Source organism: Dipodomys merriami, unplaced genomic scaffold (genome assembly GCF_024711535.1).
Source record: "Dipodomys merriami isolate MVZ:Mamm:240054 unplaced genomic scaffold, mDipMer1.0.p SCAF_6, whole genome shotgun sequence".
Lineage (NCBI taxonomy): Eukaryota > Metazoa > Chordata > Mammalia > Rodentia > Heteromyidae > Dipodomys > Dipodomys merriami.
Genome location: NW_027206179.1, coordinates 24944376 through 24964963, shown reverse-complemented (window position 1 = coordinate 24964963; position 20588 = coordinate 24944376). Strand labels below are relative to the sequence as shown.

The following is a 20588-nucleotide window of genomic DNA, read 5'->3' as shown; positions in this document are numbered from 1 at the left end:
AACAGTAAATTCTGAATTCTCAAGTGAGCTGTCATATAATTTAAGAAGAATGCTGATATGCTGTTATCAGGGTCAAAAACAAGCACTTTGTAAATTGGTTTATTGTCTATCACTGCAGGATCACCAAATTCAATTGTAAAAATGGCTAACTTTGAGTAAGCAAAGAGTAGTATGGGATTGCAGCTGCAATAAACTTGAAATTGATCATCATCTGTGTGAGAATTTGTAGGCGGCAGTTGGCTTGATGGATGCCCTATGGGGTCACAGAAAGGAAAAGATGTAAGTCAGCAGCTCTGGTCAGTTGAGTTGCAGAAGGTCATATGGAGCAGTGAGTTACTGTGTGTCTCATTTTGGCAAGCGATGTTTGAGCACTTCAACTAGATCTTGCCAAGCCTGGCAGTAAAGACAACACCTGGCCAAAAAAAAAAAAAAAGGAGAGGAAAAATAATTTAGAGGAAAGATAACCTTGCAGGCTGGAGGATTAATATCGTCTTTGAACATCTGGCTATGCAGTTTTGGGTAATTCTTAAGATATGTATGGCAAAAGAATTGCAATTAGATGTAAAATTTGCAACATATTTGTGAATGATACTTGCATCTCTCTGTTTAGAGTTAGCAGTAGCCTCTCATTTGAATACAAGAAAAATATGTTTACAAAATGAAAATGGAACATAAGCTAGTATTTTTAGGGAGCATGATAAGATGTAGTATATTAACATGTATACATATATTTAGACACCTGGATATCATTGGAAGAGATATTATACATAAAGTAAGCCAAACCTGTCAGGAACAAAGCATTGGCTACCTATGACCCCACAACTCTATGTATTATAAAGGTATTCTGCCCATAATACTGGATGTTGGCATTCAAGCTTTTTGCCTGAATGTATCATAAAAAGCATATTTGCAATATTGTACATGGCAAACCAATATGTAAAAGTACCAAAGTATTCACAAGAAATATTTTTATTTGTTTCATGATGAGCTCGGAGACATTCTATTCTATTTTAAACTTGATTGCTGGTGGCCACCTGCTAACGGAGTTTTAGATCCTCCAGTAATAAAGATGCTTGAGCCAGGGCAAAGTGAAGGAAACAGGTGTAACCTCCACTGGATGCTTTTACATGGTACTAGAATTTAAAGAGATAGGCAATAGCACCACAACTTGTCTAGAAATCAAGCAGACACAGTTATAAGCAAAGAGCCTTTGTGATAAACATTCTGCTTGATGGGTGCATCAATGTTGAAGCATTGGGCCAATGTCTAGATGTATATCATCTCATGGAAACTTGTGTTTCTCTGTGGGGAAGATCTTAAATCATCGATGTGTCTTTGCATCCTGGACTGGTGAGATTCCTAAGGACAGGGGTCATCTTATTACTTATTACCAAGGATGGCAAATAATAATACATGTTATTTATTCAGTTCATTACTGAATACATGGGTAAATTTATGAAGAATGGAAAGATAGTAAAATGTATCTTATTGAATAGTTATTCCACAAACTATCCTAAGACCTATACCAAGGTGCCAAGAATATATTAAGACATTGGCTCTTAATTACTGGTTTGGGGTCTAATGGCCGTGGGTATGAGTAAAGGGCTATGGAGCAGTGAACCTTACTTAGGTAATTCACTCTGGTAGCCTGGAGTAACAGCTTTCTTCTTTGCTGTGACTCTCTGTCCTAAAATAGCAGGCAAAGTCTGGAAATGAAAATTGCAAAGCATGGCTGAGTCATCTTGGTTCACTTTGAGTGATAAGAACCTTGCTGTGACAGGTAGGAACTTTCAGATGCAATGGATCCCAGTGCCCCATCCTCCTATTATACTCTTCCTCTCTACAGAAAATTCTCTACTGTGTACTGGCACTCTGACACTCAGAAATGACTGTGAGGAACCAATTTTCCTTTGAGGCAAATAGTTATTTGACCCATAGATGTCAATGTGGGTTGTGAAAATGACAGATTCTCTTGGGTTTAGGGTTTTGGGATACGATACTTACCTAAAGGAATGGCAGCACCAATCCACAGTATATGTTGTTTTTCTTTTTCGTTTTCTTTCTTTCTTTTTTTTTTTTTTAAAAGTAACACCTTTTTATTTTTAGTAGCATAAATAGAAGAGGCCTGATGATAAAATAATAAACCTTCAACCAATTATCTCATGGTCCAGAGAATATGAGCTCAGAATTAAAATTTATTTTTTGCCTTAAACAGTCTAAACTCATGCATGTCATTTTTAGAATCATAATTGTACCTTCCACTATGGAATTCTCTCTGTAGTAAATTTGGATCTGTAGCCAATTGCTTGATTTTTTTGCTACCCAGTCATTTTTCATTTTGAAGAGAAATACCTTGCTCCTTGCTTATTCCTGGCTTTTGTTCTTATTAAACAAGCAAGGGTGACTAAAATTTCAATTAGTAATACTTTTTAAAGATCTTAGCCATGGTGCTAAGCAACCTGTGGGACACTGCTCTGAGAAACGCGACATGCATTTGTCTTCCTTGAGTGGTATGCTAGAGCTGCACATACTGGCTTCTAAAGAATGATATTAAATTGTCAGTAATTTTCACAATCTATTGCTAAGCTGGGCCATTATTCAAAATTACACTGTATAAAGCCAAGTGGGTTGACACTTGCCTGTAATCCCAGCATTCCTGAGGATAAGGCAAGGAAGGTCGCCAGTTCGCGGCCAGCCTGAGCTATATAGTGATACACTGTACCTATGCATACATACTTAAGTATCATATATAATGCATGTTTATCATTAAAGCACAGGAAAGCAAAGATAAGAGAGACCTTACACTCATTTCTTCATGATTATTTTACTAGTTGGGATGTCAAGGCATATTGTACCTGAATAGAGAGAATATCTAGAATGGACATTACTGCATACTTCTTTCTCCAAATTGACATCTGATGACCTTGTTCAATTGCTAGAAATTATGACATTAGAAATGTGTTATTTAAAATGTTATTTTAATTTAGGATAAATTAGAAAATATATTAGAAACTGTTTCTTTTTATATCTACCCCACAAAAACAAACAAAATACCACAATACTTTGAAGAGCTGGATTTATGATGGCATATTGTGTAAACCCAAGTGTTTTTCAGAGAAAAAGAACTGCTTGCACAACATGCTTGTGTACACATTACATTTGAATATACATCCAAACACATACACACATATGAATGGGAGAGAAGGAGCGATTTGGGTAAGGCATCTCATGTTATTGAGGGTAATCTTTATTTAAAAGCGTTTGGGCACTGGATGCTGGTGTCTCACACATGTACTCCTATCTACTTAGGCTGAGATCTGAGGATCACAGTTTCACAGTTTGAAGCCAGCCCTGGCAGGAAAGTCCTGAAGAGACTCTTATGTCCAATTATGTCCTCCTTTCCTATGCCACAGAAATCCTCACACACTACTTATGACATGAAAATTAAGAAAAAAAATGACTGGTTTACAAGGATATAACATCCTTGAAAGGAATGTAGTAAATCTGATGTTAGAACTGTGAAGTCCATCCAACAAATACTTTCATGCAGTTTCCAACAGACTGCTACATCTTGAAAATTTAAAATATTCCATGACACCCCATAAGTTCCCGGCATGCCCTCCCTACAGTGAGCTTTATCATCAGAGTGGTATGTATGCAAAGCAGTATGCAAAGCATCATGGATTTACACTGTTGCTATGATTTCTTATTGGTCTTGTGATATACAACCACAACTTATTTGCCTGATGTCTTTCTATAGAATAAGAACAATTGTACCAATTAATTTTTATTTGAGATGTTAAAAATTATTATTGTTAAATCAATGCTGGAAATCGTGTGTGTGTGTGTGTGTGTGTGTGTGTGTGTGTGTGTGTGTGTGTGTGTGTGTGTGTGTGTGTGTGTGTGTGTGTGTGTGTGTAACTACATAGCTCCTTTTTGTATTTTTCTTGTATCTCAGATTGGCCTTAGCTTCTCAAGTTCTGGGATTGCAACCTCACTTGGGTAATATTTAGATGAGGTTAATTTCTTGTTTGTGTATGTGAGGGCCTTGGATATGCTAGGCTACATACCCAGTTGCACTGATTATATTATATTTAGTGCTAATTGTCAAATAGTTTCCATTTTATACATGTGTGATAAAGAGTAAACATGTAGTAATAGTTTTAATTATATACAGTAATATATGCATAGGATATATATATTATGCATACATATATAATGCATATATATGTACATTTAAGATGACAATAAAATGTCACCTTGAAAGTGATGAAAGTATTTGCAAGTTTAATAATTCCATATCATATCAGAACCAATGTTACATGTAAGACAAAGAAATGATGGTTTGCTGTTAGCTCACTCCTGTAATAATAGTTACTTAAGAGGCTGATATCTGGAGCATCATAATTCATAGCCAGCCTGGGTGAAGTCCATTAGACCTCATTTCCAAATCAAATAGCTAAAAGCAAAGTAGGAGCTGTAGCTTGAGTAGTTGAGCTGCGATTAGCAAACAATCCCCAGGAGTTTAAATACCATGAACTGCATTCCCAAAAGAAATGGAAGGAAAGAAGGAAAAAAGGAAAGAAGGAAGGAAGGATGGAAGGGAAGAAGGAAAGTAGCTGGGCTTTTTTCAGCCTTGCTGATCTTCAATCCCTTCCTACTACATATTCCATGCTCATATTCCCTTGTCCTTATTCACCATCTATGCTCCTCTTCACCCCGAACAATAAGCTACTATGAAATAAGAAAGTCAGCTGAGTGGTGAAGAACAGAATATTGGTATACTTCTATGGAATTTATTTCTATCATCCTAGCATGTTAAAGTAGCATGTAGTGATATCCGTATGTAAACAGTTAAACAATTCACATCTTGGTACCATTTTCAAAAGTGTTATTTTTTTATATAAAATCCAGAGAGAGCATTTAAGAAATACAAGGCTACCATTTAATGTCTCTATTGAAAAACTGACAACCTCAAAGGATGACAGCAATAATAAGACCCACCCCCTGGAGATGGTTATTGAATTTCCTCAAACTTGTTTGAGAAAGTGAACATTTCTCATTATGGTGCTGGCCAACTTCACTAACAACAGCAGCCCTTAAAGATATGAAAGGATAATATGTAACTGTACTCTAACATTGTTGAGAAAGTGCTTATTTGGAAGTTCAAACAAATGAACTGGAACCTTTTTTTTTTTTTAAAGAAACAAGTTGCCTTCTCTATTCAGGCACGTTTGATTAGCTTGTATAGGAAGTTTATAAAACTAAAGACAGTCCAATTTAAATTATCTTTACACTGTTAAAGTCTATGTTAAAGTGAACTTATTCTATAAGTTAGCTTCTTTTCCTTAGAAGATTTGCTTAAATCCATATATTAGGTGCCAGTCCAACTGACCAGTTATTGAAGGAGACATGTCAAATAATGAAATAATTCAGCTTGATACCAGACAAGTAAATTAACTCTATTTCCACAGTTACAAGATGAGAGAACTTTGACTACACAAACAGCAAAGAACCAGACCTAAAACAAATATTGTTCTTTCATACGCTTGAATTTGGATTGAAGCATTCTTACATCTTACCATCGTTTTACTCTTTAGATTTTGTGACTTCTCTCCCTATGCCTATGCTCTGGCAGTCCAAAGGTTTCCTTGGCTCATTAGTCTGTGAACTGTCACTCAAAGAAATCACTTCATTTTTGCCACTTCCTGGTTTAGAATGTGCATACTGAGATCCCCACAGTGTCACCCCAGGACAGAGAGTGTGTGGGTAGCACACACACAATGAATGGCTTGTGAAGTTAATGAGGTTCTCCTGTTCGCTGTCCTAAACCACTGTTCTACTCACTCATGTCTATTCCTGGTGGTTTTCAGACCCAGGGCTATAGCCGGAGACAGTGGGATGACAGGATCACATTTCTTCTGTCACCATAGCATCTGGCAGGCATTTGGGAAGAGACAGGGTAAAGAAGGATACATACTGGAAGGGGCACCTACTGGGAGAAGAAGCCTCATCTATTTGTTTTCGAAAACAGAGGACAATTTCTGGTCTGATTGTAATAGTTGAGCTCTCATCCTGTAACTTCTTGTTGAAATGTCCTTCTTTTTTCATGTCTGCAGTTTCCCGTGTTTATTTTAGCATTTGTGAAGAGTTCTTTAAGAATAAAGGAGGTGTTAGAGGCATGGCTTGGTTGGTAAAATCTAGCCAATGAGTGAAAGCATCACATACCTTGTTCAAATCCCAGTCTCGGGTCAAAAAAATAAAGTGAAACAGGAAACTAGACATTAAGTGTTCTAAGAAAGTTTGAGCTATGTAATCTCATTTATATCACCCTGTGTCTGATCTATCTGGTCATCAGCTTTTCATAATGCTTTCCACAAAGGAGGTGATAATTATCATTGCATGATGCATAAATATTGGTTACCACAGCTTGAAATTGCACATTTTTTTGCATTTAGACTTATTTTTATGATCTTCTTACTTATTAGTGAACCTTGATGTATTCAATTCTTCTCCACTTGAGCTAGGTGTCACATCTAATTGTATATGAGATATAAACATCTGAGGCACTTTGAGAAAGAAATGAGATTGGGAAACCATGAGGACAATGAGCTTCTCCTTCATAAATCAGAACTTGAAAATAATCTCACTACTGAAGACTCTTGAATGTTAGAAGGATTCAAGCTTTTTATTCTTGCTTTGTAAAAAACAAATAAGAATAAGCTGGGTCAAAGGTAGTGTCTCCATTTCATAAAACAGCATCTCATGTGATTGCAGATAGCATTTTCATTGTGGGCCATTCATCTCCATCTGAACTATGCTTCTGCTGTTCTAATATGGAAGCAGCAACAGAAAACACAAAAATGGATGGGAATGGCTGTATTGTATTGTGTAGTGTTGTGCCATGAATTCATGGACACTTGGATTTGAATTTTCACAGAACGTTTACATATTCAAATATATTATTTTTTTTCAAAATTTTCCAACTATTGGTTGCAAGTCCTATAAAAACAGGCAGTTGACTGGATTTGGCCTGGAGCCAATAAATACCTGTTCTACAGGAGAAAAGGAAACCCAAACAACAAATTGTTGTAAGCTTCTTGAAGCATTTAAAGTCATCTTTTTCGTCTTCTCTTTCCTTTCTCTTCCTTCCCCTTTCCTTCCCTTCCCCTTTCCTTCCCCTCCCTTTCCTTCCCTCTTTTCTTTCCTCTTTCCTCTCCTCTTTCCTTTTCTCCTCCCCTCTTCTCCTCTCTCCTCGTCTCTCCTCTCCTCTCCTCTCCCCTCCCCTCCCCTCCCTTCCCCTCCTCTCCTCTCCCCTCCCCTCCCCTCCCCTTCCCTCTGAGACCTCCCCTCTCCTCCCCTCTCCTCTACTGTACTCTCTCTCTCCTCTCCTCTCCTTTCATTTGTGCCGGTTCTGGGTCTTGAACTTGGGACCTTAGCTTTTTTGCTCATGGCTGGCACTCTACCACTTGAGCTACACCTCCCGCTTCAGGTACTTTTTGGTAGTTAATTGGAGATAATAGTCTCATGGACCTTTTTGCCTGGAATGGCTTCAAACCCTGAATTTCAGTTCTCAGCCTCCTGAGTGGCAGATTACAGGCATGAACCATTGGCACCCAACAAGTCATAATTTCTTAATATGAAATACTGGGTCTCTAACATTTTCACTTACGTATAAAATGCACTTCAGTCACATTTACTTTCCAATGCTCTCTAATATTACATTCTCTCCTTCTGCATATAAGTAGTCCTACTTGTATGCTTATAGCTTTCTGTTTGTTTATTCATATATTAGGTTTAGATCCTAAAAAATAAGAGAAAAGATGCTATTTGTTTTTTTCTGATTCTTGCTTACTTAACATGATGACCTCTAGTTCCAACTTTTTTTTTTCTGAAGACAAAACTTCACTCTTTATGGAAAAATTCTACTTCATTGTATATGTGGCGATAAGTTCTTTATTTATCAATTGTTGATCAATTAGGCTGATTCCATGATTTGGCTATGCAGGTTATTTAGAGGAATGACTGGCTATTTTAAAGATTAATCTAGCTGTAAAATCAGCCTACGGGCCAATTGACTGATGAATGAATTTGGTAAATACACAATAGAATATTTCTCAGCTATTAAGAAGAATAAAATTGTATTGAGTCTAGAATGGATGGAATATTACACAAAATAAACCAGACTCAAAAAGACATACTGAATTTTTTTTCTCCCTGAGTCTAGACCAAAAAATGAAATAAATGTAAAAGAGAAAGCGGCAGGAGTGAATATGGTTAAAAGAGAGGGTGATGAAGGATGAATATCATTGAAGTACTTTATATGCATGTAAGAAAATAAAATGATTAAGCCTATTAACTTCTTTAATAATTTGGGAGATAAAGATAAAGAGAAATAAAGGGAGTGAATTTGATCAAAGTACATTATATGCATATATGGGCATATCATAATAAAACTGCTTTGCATAAATAATATATGCTAAAAATTAAGTAAAGGTATTTGCCAATCACTACCAAAAACAACACTGAACAAAGTCTAGTTTAAGGATCTAATGAACACATCTGCCCTGTGGGAGATATTCACAAATACAGTATTGGGAGGTGCTTTGGAAGTGTATTTCCTTTGGGAATTATTTTTCACTTTGTGAACTTCCCCTATCATCTGTCTTCCTCAGAAAATGCAACTCCATTGGATCTGCTAGCTTTTAAGTACCCATGAATCTGAACAAAGAGGACATGATCATAATCAAAATTATGTGACTTTTTTGAATATTACTCATGTCTCCATACAAGTAATTAGAACATGCAGAGAGTTTTTGTTTGTTTATGTGAACTGTTTTGTTTTGTCTTCGTCAGGCTTGATATTTCAAAGGTTGAAATAACTGATTAGTAAGCCAGTTGCTTTTGATAAAGCTATATTTCTTCCTCCCCATTTCCATAAGCTCTTTCCATGGAAATGGGTATCAGAGTCACATTGGTAAACATTTTATAATTCACATTGTTCTATCCTCCTTCTTTTGATATTGTCAGAACCTTGGAGTCAGAGCTGTCCAGGTGCACATCTGTACTTGGACAAATTTGGTTGTTACAACAGCAGCAAGTAAGCAACATGGCCAACACTGGTGTCTCTAGTAAGAGCATCTGAAAAAGAATAGGATTTGGACTTGATGTGGCTTGGGGTCTATCCAAAGAAACCACTGTTTCCACCTAGATTATGCTATGTTCGCAAGGGAAGAAAATGCAGAAATAGAGTTGTTTTATAGTAAGGTATCCCAACTGATCCCATCATGAAACACTAGTTGAGACACTAGTACAAGAATAAGTCCATCAGTGATTGTTGTTGCTTTCTGAGCTAAGGGGAGAGGTATGTGGTCCTTTTGGTTCAGGTTTCTTGGCTTCTTTTATCATGCTTCAGAGAAATCTTGTCTGAGGTTGGCCTTCTGTGAGACTACAAGTGTTTGTTGTAATGGAAGGAGCACATGGATTCTGAAAGGCCAGGGCAGCTTGTGTGTGTTTCTTCTTATCTTCTCCTTGCCTCCTCTGTATCAAAAGTGTTTTGACTACTATTCTTTCTTAATACATTGCTAGGATTTGTTGCTAGATATCCTAATCCTATAAGAGTAAATAATATACAAATACTATCTATCTGAACAACCAGCAGACTGTTTAAGAAAATGAACACCAGAAATGGGAACATGTTTGGGGGAAGGGCAATGAGAAAGCATCACAAAGGGAGGGAGGAAGAGTGAGCAAATGTTATAACTTTCATATGTGTGTGTATATATATATATATATATATATATATATATATATATATATATTCATTATATTTGATGTTATATTAAGTGAAAATTGAATTATGTAATTTGAGGGTAGGAATGGGAAGGGAAAATTGGGAAGAGCCATGGAAGGCTCTCCATTGATCAAGATACATTGTACTCATGTACTCATGACTTGACTTTTGGTATTGAAATCTTTTTGTACAACCACTTAATAGTCCTGTATATGTATATGTATATTACATACCAATAAAAAAGCTTAAGACATAAAAGATTACAGGTAAAAATATTTGAACATTTTTCTCAAATCCTAATCCCTTCTAGAAGGAAACTGTTTACTTGAACTTCATGTATATATTATTCTCAAGAAGAAAATATTTTGTCTCTTTTAGAAAATACACATGTGATGTTTTACAGTCTCCTTTCTTCTTAAGCATTAAAGAAGATCACTCTTCATTATAAACTTATGATCATATTTTAAATTCTTCTATTGTTTTAAGTAGGCAATTAAGTGTTTATTATAATGACTGTGGAAATATGAGATACCATGGCCATCACCCAGAGCTTAAAGTCATACTTTTGAATGTACTGTTAAAAATCATAAGGGAATGTTATTATCATAGTATTGTATACTTTATTCATTTAGTTTTCAAGGTCCTATTATAAGGTCAGGAGCCATTTGCTGGTTTTATGTAGTGGGGCATTTTTGACACAGACTGAGCTGCCTCATTTCATGTAGTAACAGACCATTTTAATTTCACGAAGCAAAGGATTGGGTCTGTCTTGCAAGTAGCATTCAAAAGAAGTGGCTGAGCATATTGGGACACAAATCTGTTGTGTCAAAGTTGAAACTTGCATTCCCTTTAACTCTCCAATTTCTGTATGATTCAGCACTAATTAAACCCATAAATGGCTCCTGCATCTAACCGAATATTTCTTTTCTGACAGGTAATGTCAGAGGAAGTGAGGGAAGTATATTTGTAATAGGAGACCTTCCCTTAACACACACACATACACACACAAACACACACCACACCTGGGCACGCATAAGCTTGTTGCAACAGGCACAATGATGGGAAGAGGACGTAAGCAACTATTACTACCATACTTTTCTAATCAACTCTGATGATGAGACTTGATGTCTCTTGCTTTGCTGATATTTCTAAAAGAAAGCACACTTACTGTATGGCATTTGTCATCAATGTTACTCTGTTTATTTTGAGTGAAATCAGGAGGGAAGAAAAAAATAAAACATAGTGTTTGAACACCAAGATAGGGACACAAGAAGTTTTATCTTTGTTGCTTTTGTTTTTAATATACTTATCACGTACTATGTGAATTTTTTTGTTTCTTTTGTATGTTCTTCCTCCATGGTATAACCCCTGTTTTCAATGTATTTGATTCTGGTGCCTTGCATCTTGTATTTATATTGTTCTAATTTGGGGAGGGGAAAGGAAATAACAAAATGCTGAAATAAGGATACAGGTTGACCTATTGTAACAATGAGATATATAAGATACTATGTTGAAAACTTTGCAACTTGGGTGGGGAGGGAGGAGTTGGGGAAGTGGGGAGGGAAGGGATGGTAGGGGAAAAACAAAGGAGGGGGTTAACAATGCTTAATAGGAAATGTACTCATTACCTTACTCATATAACTGTAACCCCTCTGCAGAGTAGCTTTATAATAAAAATATATATTTTTTTTAAAAAAAGATTTGATGCCTCTGCTCTGACATCCTGGGAAACAGTAATTGAGTTTCACTTAAGTCCTTTTTTTTTTTTCTGTCAGTTGTGGGACTTGAACTCCTGGCCTGGGAGCTGTCCTTGAGCTCTTCAGCTCAATGCTAGCACTCTACCACTTGAGCCACAGTGCCACTTCCAGTTTTGTAGTGGTTTATTAGAGATAAGAGTCTCACAGAAAGCTGGACACTAGTGACTCGTGTGTGTAATCCTAGCTACTCAGGCTGATATCAATGCCAGCTTGGGTAGGAAAGTTCATGAGACTCTTATCTCCAATAAACTAGAAAACCAGAAGTGGCACTGTAGCTCAAGCAGTAGGGCACTCGCCTTGAGCAGGGACAGTGCCCAAGCCCAGAGTTCAATCCCCACAACTGACCAAAAAAAAAAAAAAAGAGTCTCACAGACTTTCCTGACCGGAGTGGCTTTGAACCATGATCCTCAGATCTCAGCCTCCTGAGTAGTAGGATTACAGGCATCAGCCACTGGTGCCTGGCTTACTTAAGTCCTTCATTAGGTGTTAGGAATGTATAATGCACAGAAGCACTGATACCCAGATGGCATCCATGCAGATGTTTGGTTTGCACAAATGGATCAGGTTTTGAGGCAAATGCTAGAGAGGCTAAACCTCCAGAAGGTCTATATGAAGTGTTTGCCCTTCAGTACTGACCTTGTATTCTCCTTGCTGCAGGGGAGCATTTGCGGATCTGTCCTCAGGAATATACCTGCTGCACGACGGAAATGGAAGACAAGTTAAGCCAACAAAGCAAGCTCGAGTTTGAAAACCTGGTGGAGGAGACAAGCCATTTTGTCCGTACCACATTTGTGTCAAGGCACAAGAAATTTGACGGTAGGCAAAAGAGTTTCCACTTCACTTCCTTACTGGTGTGCTTTTCCACAAGAATGCTTCTGGGCTATGAAAAGTGTGTTTTGTAAGGAGAGATTTTTTTATTCATTCCCTCTTAAACATTTATAGTTTTGTCTAGTCTTAGATAAAGCCTGAGCCTTCTTGACAGTATATTTTTATAGTAATATCTTGGAAAAAAAATCTGAGTTAACAAAGACCTGTTTTGCATGTGTGCTTTGCCATTGTGATTTATTCTGAAAAATTCCACTCCTTTTTTTCATTATTTGAGTGATTCTAATTCAAGCTTTGTCACACAGTAGCTTGTCTTCAATTTTCATGTGGGGATTTTTCTTTCTAAAAAAATGTGTCACTTAATATTATGTGAAATAGAACATCACTTTTTAAGAGGACAGGCTTGTCTTAACTGCCAAGGACACAGAGTGCCTTATTGTAGAGTTTATCTATCACTGCAGTGTGTCACACGTTACAGAGCAGTTATGATTCGCCATGTGAGGATGCATTTCGAATAGATTTAATCTCTCCTTTGATTTCTTGATTATGAGCAATTGACTTTTTATAGCCCAGTTTTAAAATAAATATTTCATATTAGGAAGCACAGAGTAAGAACAGGTTTTACTAGGATTGCAACATCAGATTTTCTCATTGGAGCCTCAGAGAAATACTCAAATGCAGTATGATTTCAAAATATGCAAGAGTGTTAATTATTTTTAAAGTATAGTTAGTATTTTTGGCAAGTGTATAACTTTTAGTGCTTAAAGAACTCAATGTACCCTACTATAAGTCATTTACAAATTTTGGCACGCCATCCTTGTTGCCCATTTGATGGACTCTGTTTTTCTCCGGCAACAGAGCTAGTTTTCCTGTCGTTCATCCTCTAGTCAATGCATAGAGCCAATTAGTAAAAGTGTTGTCAGCCAGCCACTAGTGCCTTATGCTTGTAATCCTAGCTACTCATGAGGCTGAGATCTGAAGATCAAAATTCAAAACTAGCCAAGATAGAAACTCTCCAATTAACCCCTCCCCCCCACCCCCTCCCCCCCCAAGCCAGAAATGGGGCTGTAGCTCAAGTGGGAGAGCACTATCCTTGAGCACAAAAGTTCAGGGACAGTGCACAGGCCCTGAGTTCCAGCCCAGAGACCATCACCAGCGCCCCCTCGCCATATACAGACATACTCACAAAAAAACACAATTAAATAAATAAAAATAAAAGAAACAGAAAAAGGGTTGCCAAAGTTTTTTTTCTTTCACTTTTCTTTTTAGTAGGTAAAATGTTCCATTTCTGCTTTCATCTTTTTTATTGTGACTATTACTGTAATGCTAACTTCTTTCCAATTAATTCACCAAGTTTTGAAAGATGATGTCTTCAGTAGGCAGAATGGGGTGACGTCTTCCTTGTTATCAGGACTTACTCTTTCTGTAAGGGATTCAGTTAGCTACATTGTTCTTTATGGACCTGTATGAAAGTAACTCCTTATGTCCATGTAGTGCTGTGAATGTTGTGGCCTTGAATGAAACTAGAGAGTATTTGAGGGTTTCCCTGGTTTGATAGATTGCACATCTAGTGGCTTTCCAAGAACTCCTCGTGGGACTCTGTGTTTGGGAGCCGACAATCTGTCATTGCAAATTGAGGCAAATTGAGACGTTTTATCGTTTGCTACAGAAAGCAGGTGAGAGTCATCTGCTGATTTTTATCTATGTCTTTGGGAAATAATGATAGTGCCTTCACCCAGCTGTGCTCCGATTGGTGCTGCAATCATTGGAAGGCAACATCCACAGTAAATAATATATATTGCTTTTAAGAAAAATATTAGCTGTTAAGTAGTTTATAGGGAATTTCTTTCTTCCTTCTTTGTTCCTTCTTTCCTTCCTCCCTTCTTTTCTCTCCTTTCCTTTTTCCTTCCTTCTTCCTTCCTTCTCTTTCTTTCCTTCTTTCTTCCTTCCTTTCCCATCCCCTCTCTCTGCAGCTTTTTTGGGTGGTGGTTTTAGACAAGAAATAAATCTGTTTAACAAGCCTGAGTGAGATACTTTTGATATGATATCAACAAAGCTTAATACCTTTGGATCTAAAAGACTTAATCCCAGATCTCATTTGTCTTAATTAAGAAACCTCTCCCTTTCTCTATCCCTTCCCTTTTACAGGTGTGTTTTAGATCATGCTAATGTACTTAGGGGTCTAATGTCAGTCACTTTGACAAGACATTGATTTTGCTCAGGTTGTAGTTGACAATGGGGTGATGAATTCTTCAGTCATACTGCTGTTCACTGTGGTTGCATTAACCTGCCATGGGAGAGAAGTTAAGTTTTTCTTTTATGAAGATTTCAGCCAGACTTTTAAACAAAATCTAAATGTGATATTAGTGAGTCCGTTCATGAAAAGCTTATTCTTTCAATAATGCTAGAAAGTATATCAATTGAAAAGTCAAAATTGGGGTTTTCTGCCCTTCTTTGGCCAACTTCACTTTGCAATTGTATAATTTAGCTGATTCTATCAGAGTGGGGATCTGCTTGTGGATGCATCGTAAGTAGTGTTGCATTCATAAGGAATGTTTTTCTATTCGCTTATGCGTGTGTGTGCACACTTGCACATACATATGTGTACATGTGCTGCTACTGATGGAACCTACAATCTTGTGCATGCTAAGCATACAGTCATGTGCAAGGAAAGCATGGCATACTGAGCTATAACCGAAACTCTTCCTTGGGCCCTTTATTGTGGCATTTCATTGTGGTATTTGCCAATGATAGCAGTTGGTGTGAGCACAGGAGGAAGACCTAGGATCCCTTGTGGACTATTGTTGTTTGGGTTTTATTTTCTTACACAAAACCATTGGTGCTGTAAGGACTTGGATTTATATTTAGTGACTTCCAATTTTGTGTGGGTCATTTTGTATTATGTGCTTTTGTCTTAGAAAGGGACTCTGGTTCAAGATTCTGTCTCTGGTTCCAGTTTCTCAGCAATCTGGTTTGGTCATTTGTATTTTTTGCATTATAGGTTCGTATTGTGTAAAAGATGAGGTTGGTTTATGACATACTACTGCCCAATTAAGAAAAGAAGGCAAGGACTTCTACTTTCATTAAGGAGAGCAACCATTTCATCTGCAGCCAATATACTTGATCCAGTCCATAATATATTCAAAGAGAATAAATTAAATCACTCTAATTATTAGTCTCCCCTTTTGGTTTCATTTCTTTTATTGGAAATCCCTTGATTCCCTTTAAATTCTTACTTTCTGACAGTGGTAAATTCAAAACACCAATATACCAATATACTTCACTCACTACTGTTTATAGCCAAATTCTTTCCTAACTTTTAATTAATATTTTGGGTAATAGCAAATATTACTATGTGTAATGACACATATTTATTGGATGTCAGGAACCTAGTCCTGAATCAATATGAATTATTTCCCTACTTTCCTAAATCACCAAATATGCTCTGTAGCCTCATTAGTGCTAACATTTACAGCTGGGAAAAAAAGTTATCTATGTCACTTCTGGAAACTTTATCTTTGGCAGAGAATCTACTTATTACTTCCTTTATAAACATAAAATTGCAGTCCTATGAAAATATATCATAGATACTTATTTTCTTCATATTGATTCTGCCCCAAGTGATGCATAGATTTTTTAATTTATTTGTTTGTGTGTAACCATTTCTCATTTCCCAGGCATGTTTCAACCTTTGCTCTTACACACATCTGTTCTTGGTCCTCACCCTTTGGGCTGGGGCCCTGTCACTACAGTGCTCACCTAGAACTATACAAGGATGCACCCAACTTGCTCTGTAGCCAAGTCCAGCTTGTCCGTTGTTCCCTCTGGTTAGAGCTGTACCCAAACACCCAGCCAAGTCCATCTGGCAGAGTGATTATATTATTCCTTACTCTCAACTTTGTCATCTCTGCACAACCTAGCACTAGCACTGGCACTGGCTACAGTTCTGTGTTTCGTGGCCATTGGGCCTGTCAGTTTGGCCTTTGTGCCTGGGTCCTCACTGCTTTTGTGTTCCCAAATGTCTCCTGTGAATGGTGGGCAATGGAGAAGTAAACATTCTGATAGTTTTAACAGAAACACAAGGCGGAACCTGGCCTCATTCCTCATTCTAAGATGCTATAACCATTTATCAGGAATAAGTGCAATGCAAGTCACAAAACATCACGTGCCAAGAGTCAGGATTCTGTTCTGGGTTGGGCACACCTGGATCGCTGCCCTTAGCCACCTCTACCCCATAATCTCCACAGTTGTTTTCCAGTTTCCAAATGTGCTGACAATTCCTGGCCAATGAGCTGTCCTTCTATCTCCCCTGCTATTTTGGGAAGGAAGTGGAAGTGACTGTCAGGGAAAAGTAGAAAGAGATGATTACTCCCCTAAGTATAGTCCAGCTCCCAAGAAGCCTGGAGCAGAGCCTTGAGAGAACTTGCCAACTTTCCACCAAGAATGAGGAGAGCAAAATGATCACCTATTACTTACATTATCCCATAAATAATAAGTTATAGGAAATCCATATTTGGTTGAAACTCTGACTAAGCTTTTACTTGTTTGGAGTAGACAGTAGTGGGAAAAAAATGACTACAATTTCTTCAACATGGCAATAATAATGTTTTGGGGTAAGACTCTAGCCACATTTTTGGAAAAGCCAAAACCAGTACTGAATTGGAAGTTATTCTTCAAGGGGAATGCAAAAAATGTTATTAAATCAATGAAAGCATATTATTTTCTTTGCCTTCTAAAATCTAGTGGTTTCTATCTTGATGAAGGGACAAGTTTTGTTTGCCCCAAGAAAATCAGTGGAATACAAAATTTTCATAGAGGAAAATTTGCCTGCTTGTATGTTTTATTTTTTTTAACCCCTTGGATTTATTTGAACTGAATTTTGTTCAGACTCGGGGCTCCATATGAGGGTTTTGTTTACTATGTGGATCTGATTATTTTATTTTTCTTCCTGGCTTTTATTTATGTATTTTAATGTTATACATTTTTCCAAAGAATTTGGCAGCAAGTACATTTTTAAAAGAAAAAAAAAGGACCTGTAATTTCCATCTTCATGAAAAACTTTTTCTATGGTAACACCTTTAGAATACCCACTGCACTGAATGTGGAAATAATTTATTTGCAGGGGTATAATATTTTTATGCTGCAAATCTGCTTGTGTTTTCTTCTTAAATATCATTTCTCATCTATATACTGTAAAGATGACAATAATATAATGACTTCTTTAAAATATAGCCCAATTTCCTCAGAGAATGCATTCATATGAAAGAAGAAAAAATGCAAAGTGCTTTTCCATATGGTGGTAGCCTTCCATAGTTCCTGTTCCATGGGGGATGTGTGCATGTGAGCCCATGTATGGACAATTGCATGCACATGCATGACTTCAATTTATTCAAAGCCCATATTATCAAGATATTAATCCAAAGGTGTAGTACAGAAAAAGATAATATATGATGACTAAAATTTGGTCATTCTTTGTCCCTCAAGGAGAGCCCCTGGAATGGTTTCCGCTCTTGTAGAGAGACATATTAATAAAAGTAGTGTTAAAAGGGGCATAATTGACTGCTTCTTCTCTCTCTCTCTCTCTCTCTCTCTCTCTCTCTCTCTCTCTCTCTCTCTCTCTCTCTCTCTCTTTGCCAGTCCTGGGCTTGAACTTAGGACCTGGGCACTGTCCCTGAGCTTCTTTTGCTCAAGGCTAGCACTCTACCACTTGAACCACGGTGCTACTTCCAGCTTTTTCTATTTATGTGGCACTGAGGAATTGAACCCAGGGCTTCACGCATGCTAGGCAAGCACTCTACCACTAAGCCACATTCCCAGCCTCTGTGTGTTTCTTAAAGTAGAAGTCCACTGGGAACCAAGAAGCATAGTAAAATTTTCTATCTGATAGTATCAGATAAGACTAATTACAAGAGCTGGAAGTTCAATATCCTTCAGGCCTGGAATAATTGCAGTTTCACAAAGTGGTGAAGGGTTTCACTGACATTTTATTTGTGTCCTGTGAAGTATTCAGGGCATTTGACATAGTTGCTACTTATTCTTCCAAATTCTAATTTATTGACATTTAGCATATATATATATATATATATATATTATGTATGTATATATATATATATACACTATATTTCAATCTAATATTGATCTTTGTATGAGCCTTCCACTATTATGTAACACGCACACAATTTTAGGGAATATACAAGAAATAGTCATCATTTTTTGATTGTGGTTGTTTTCTAAGCTGTATTCTATTGATTAGATTTTGAACACCGGATTTGTTCTGGTTTCTTCTGGATGTATCCTTTTTCGGGGAACAGTACTTTAGCTTGGGTATGTTCTGCTCTTAATGAAGACTCCATACAGAGGGAGGCAAGAAATCCCTTAAGTCTAAACCAGAATTAACACACTGTATTCTTAGGCTCTATGTGACAAAATAAATGCCATGATTGTTTTCAACATCATTAGTGGAAGGGATTATACACTATTTCATTGAGGGGAAAATGGAGGATAGAAAGACTGTTTCTGTGTCTTAACCTATTATCTTTCTTTATTCCACCCAAATTTTGTTTGACTTACTACATTGGCTTTAGTTTTTGGTGGATTCTGAAATTCGGTATATTTGCCTTTTCTAAACAAAGCACTATTAGGAAGACACAAATTTTGTGCCCCTGCCTCTCTTTATCCTAATGTATATATCCATAGTCTCATGGACACAGTCATGGAGAGGTACACATGCATCTTTCGAATAACCAGAAGCAATATTTCCACTTCTTGTGCATCTGGTCTCCTTAATCATTATAGGGAATACTCAGTTACAATTCTTAAGGGATGCCAGTTAATCACGGTAGAACTAATCAGTTCAGTGTTCTTTTATGGATACTAGGATGCCCACCACAGTGATGGGTTTTATGCGAGGGACAGTCTTCTTTAAGTCAGAATGTGTTGAATTGTGTGTTTTAGAAAGCCATCTGATGCCGGGCACCGGTGGCTCATGCCTGTAATCCTAGCTACTCAAGAGGCTGAGATCTGAAGATCACGGTTCAAAGGCAGCCCAGGCAGGAAAGTCCGTGAGACTCTTATCTCCAATAAACCACTAGAAAACCGGAAGTGGTGCTGTGGTTCAAGTGTTAGAGCGCTTGCCTTGAGCTCAAGAGCTGAAGGACAGTGCCCCTGGCCTAGAGTTCAAGCCCCAGGACTGACAAGAAAGAAAGAAAGAAAGAAAGTCATCTGACAATTTTCCCCAACAGGTAGACCTTCCAAAAGTGAAATTCAGCTAACTAGAGAAGAGGTTTATCAATCACAGTTGCTTTGGGTTGGTATAATTCAATAAAATATCATCTCTGTTAAGATGATCTGGGCAGGAGGTGGGGGTGGGGTGGGGGTTCCTTTACATATAGTATTTGAAGAGTGCAGCTCTTGGTGTAAGTGGAACTTACCTTCCTTCTCTTCTTTTCCCTTTCTCGAAGCTTCTATCTTCTTCCCTCTTTTTCTCCCTCCTTTTTTATTCCTCATTTAGTCTTTGATATGTCTTTAAGACCTGAGGATGTGCACTGGGATAAATCTGCTCTGTGGCTTTTGTGATGTGCTACCAATCTTTTCCTAATTCTTGAACCCCTACCACACACCTCAAAGTAACTTAAAATACATTATGCTCCCTGTGTCGTTGAAATATTATCATCTTATTATCACCAATTCCCTTGCACAGTGGCTTTGCTGAGCAGCTGTTTCACAGACAAGCCAATTTCTTTTAAGTATTGCTCTATCAGAGTCTGAAACCAGCTCTACCAGAAGGGTTCTTGGTCATGAATGTTAATAAGCAGACAAGTATCTGTTCTGTGACAGAGGTTCACTAATCCTTTGAGTAAGTATGAGTAAATTAAAGGAGAAATTTTTATCGAAGTTAAATTGATCTGCCACAGAATTCAGAAAACAAATTTTCTTATTTTAATGAAAATCAAGAAAAATTTAATGGGGTTATAAATTAAAGCTTTCTAGAAATGTGTTTATCATGTGACCTGAGAAAAAAGTACCTCTATGTAGACTGGTCTGCTCGGGAGTGTGTTTAATACGGGTGGACATTATCTCCTACGAGGTCTAGATGATGCAGCATATTGAGTAGACTTACTCTGTAATTGAGAGTTGATTTCAAGAAATACTATTCCTTGGTGATGAGCATTGAGATTAAAAACTGTTATTCCCTCCTATGTTTAGACAATAGA

General features: G+C 37.3%; 1 protein-coding gene across 2 annotated transcripts in view; it reads left to right on the top strand.

Annotated features, from left to right (window-relative positions):
• Nucleotides 1–20588, top strand: part of Gpc6 (glypican 6) — a 985788-nt gene that overhangs the window by 232358 nt on the left and 732842 nt on the right. For both annotated transcript variants that reach the window (XM_070002744.1, XM_070002743.1), the window contains exon 2: nucleotides 12208–12366. In XM_070002744.1, the coding sequence (XP_069858845.1) occupies nucleotides 12208–12366 (159 nt within the window). The remainder of the gene's footprint in view (nucleotides 1–12207; nucleotides 12367–20588) is intronic.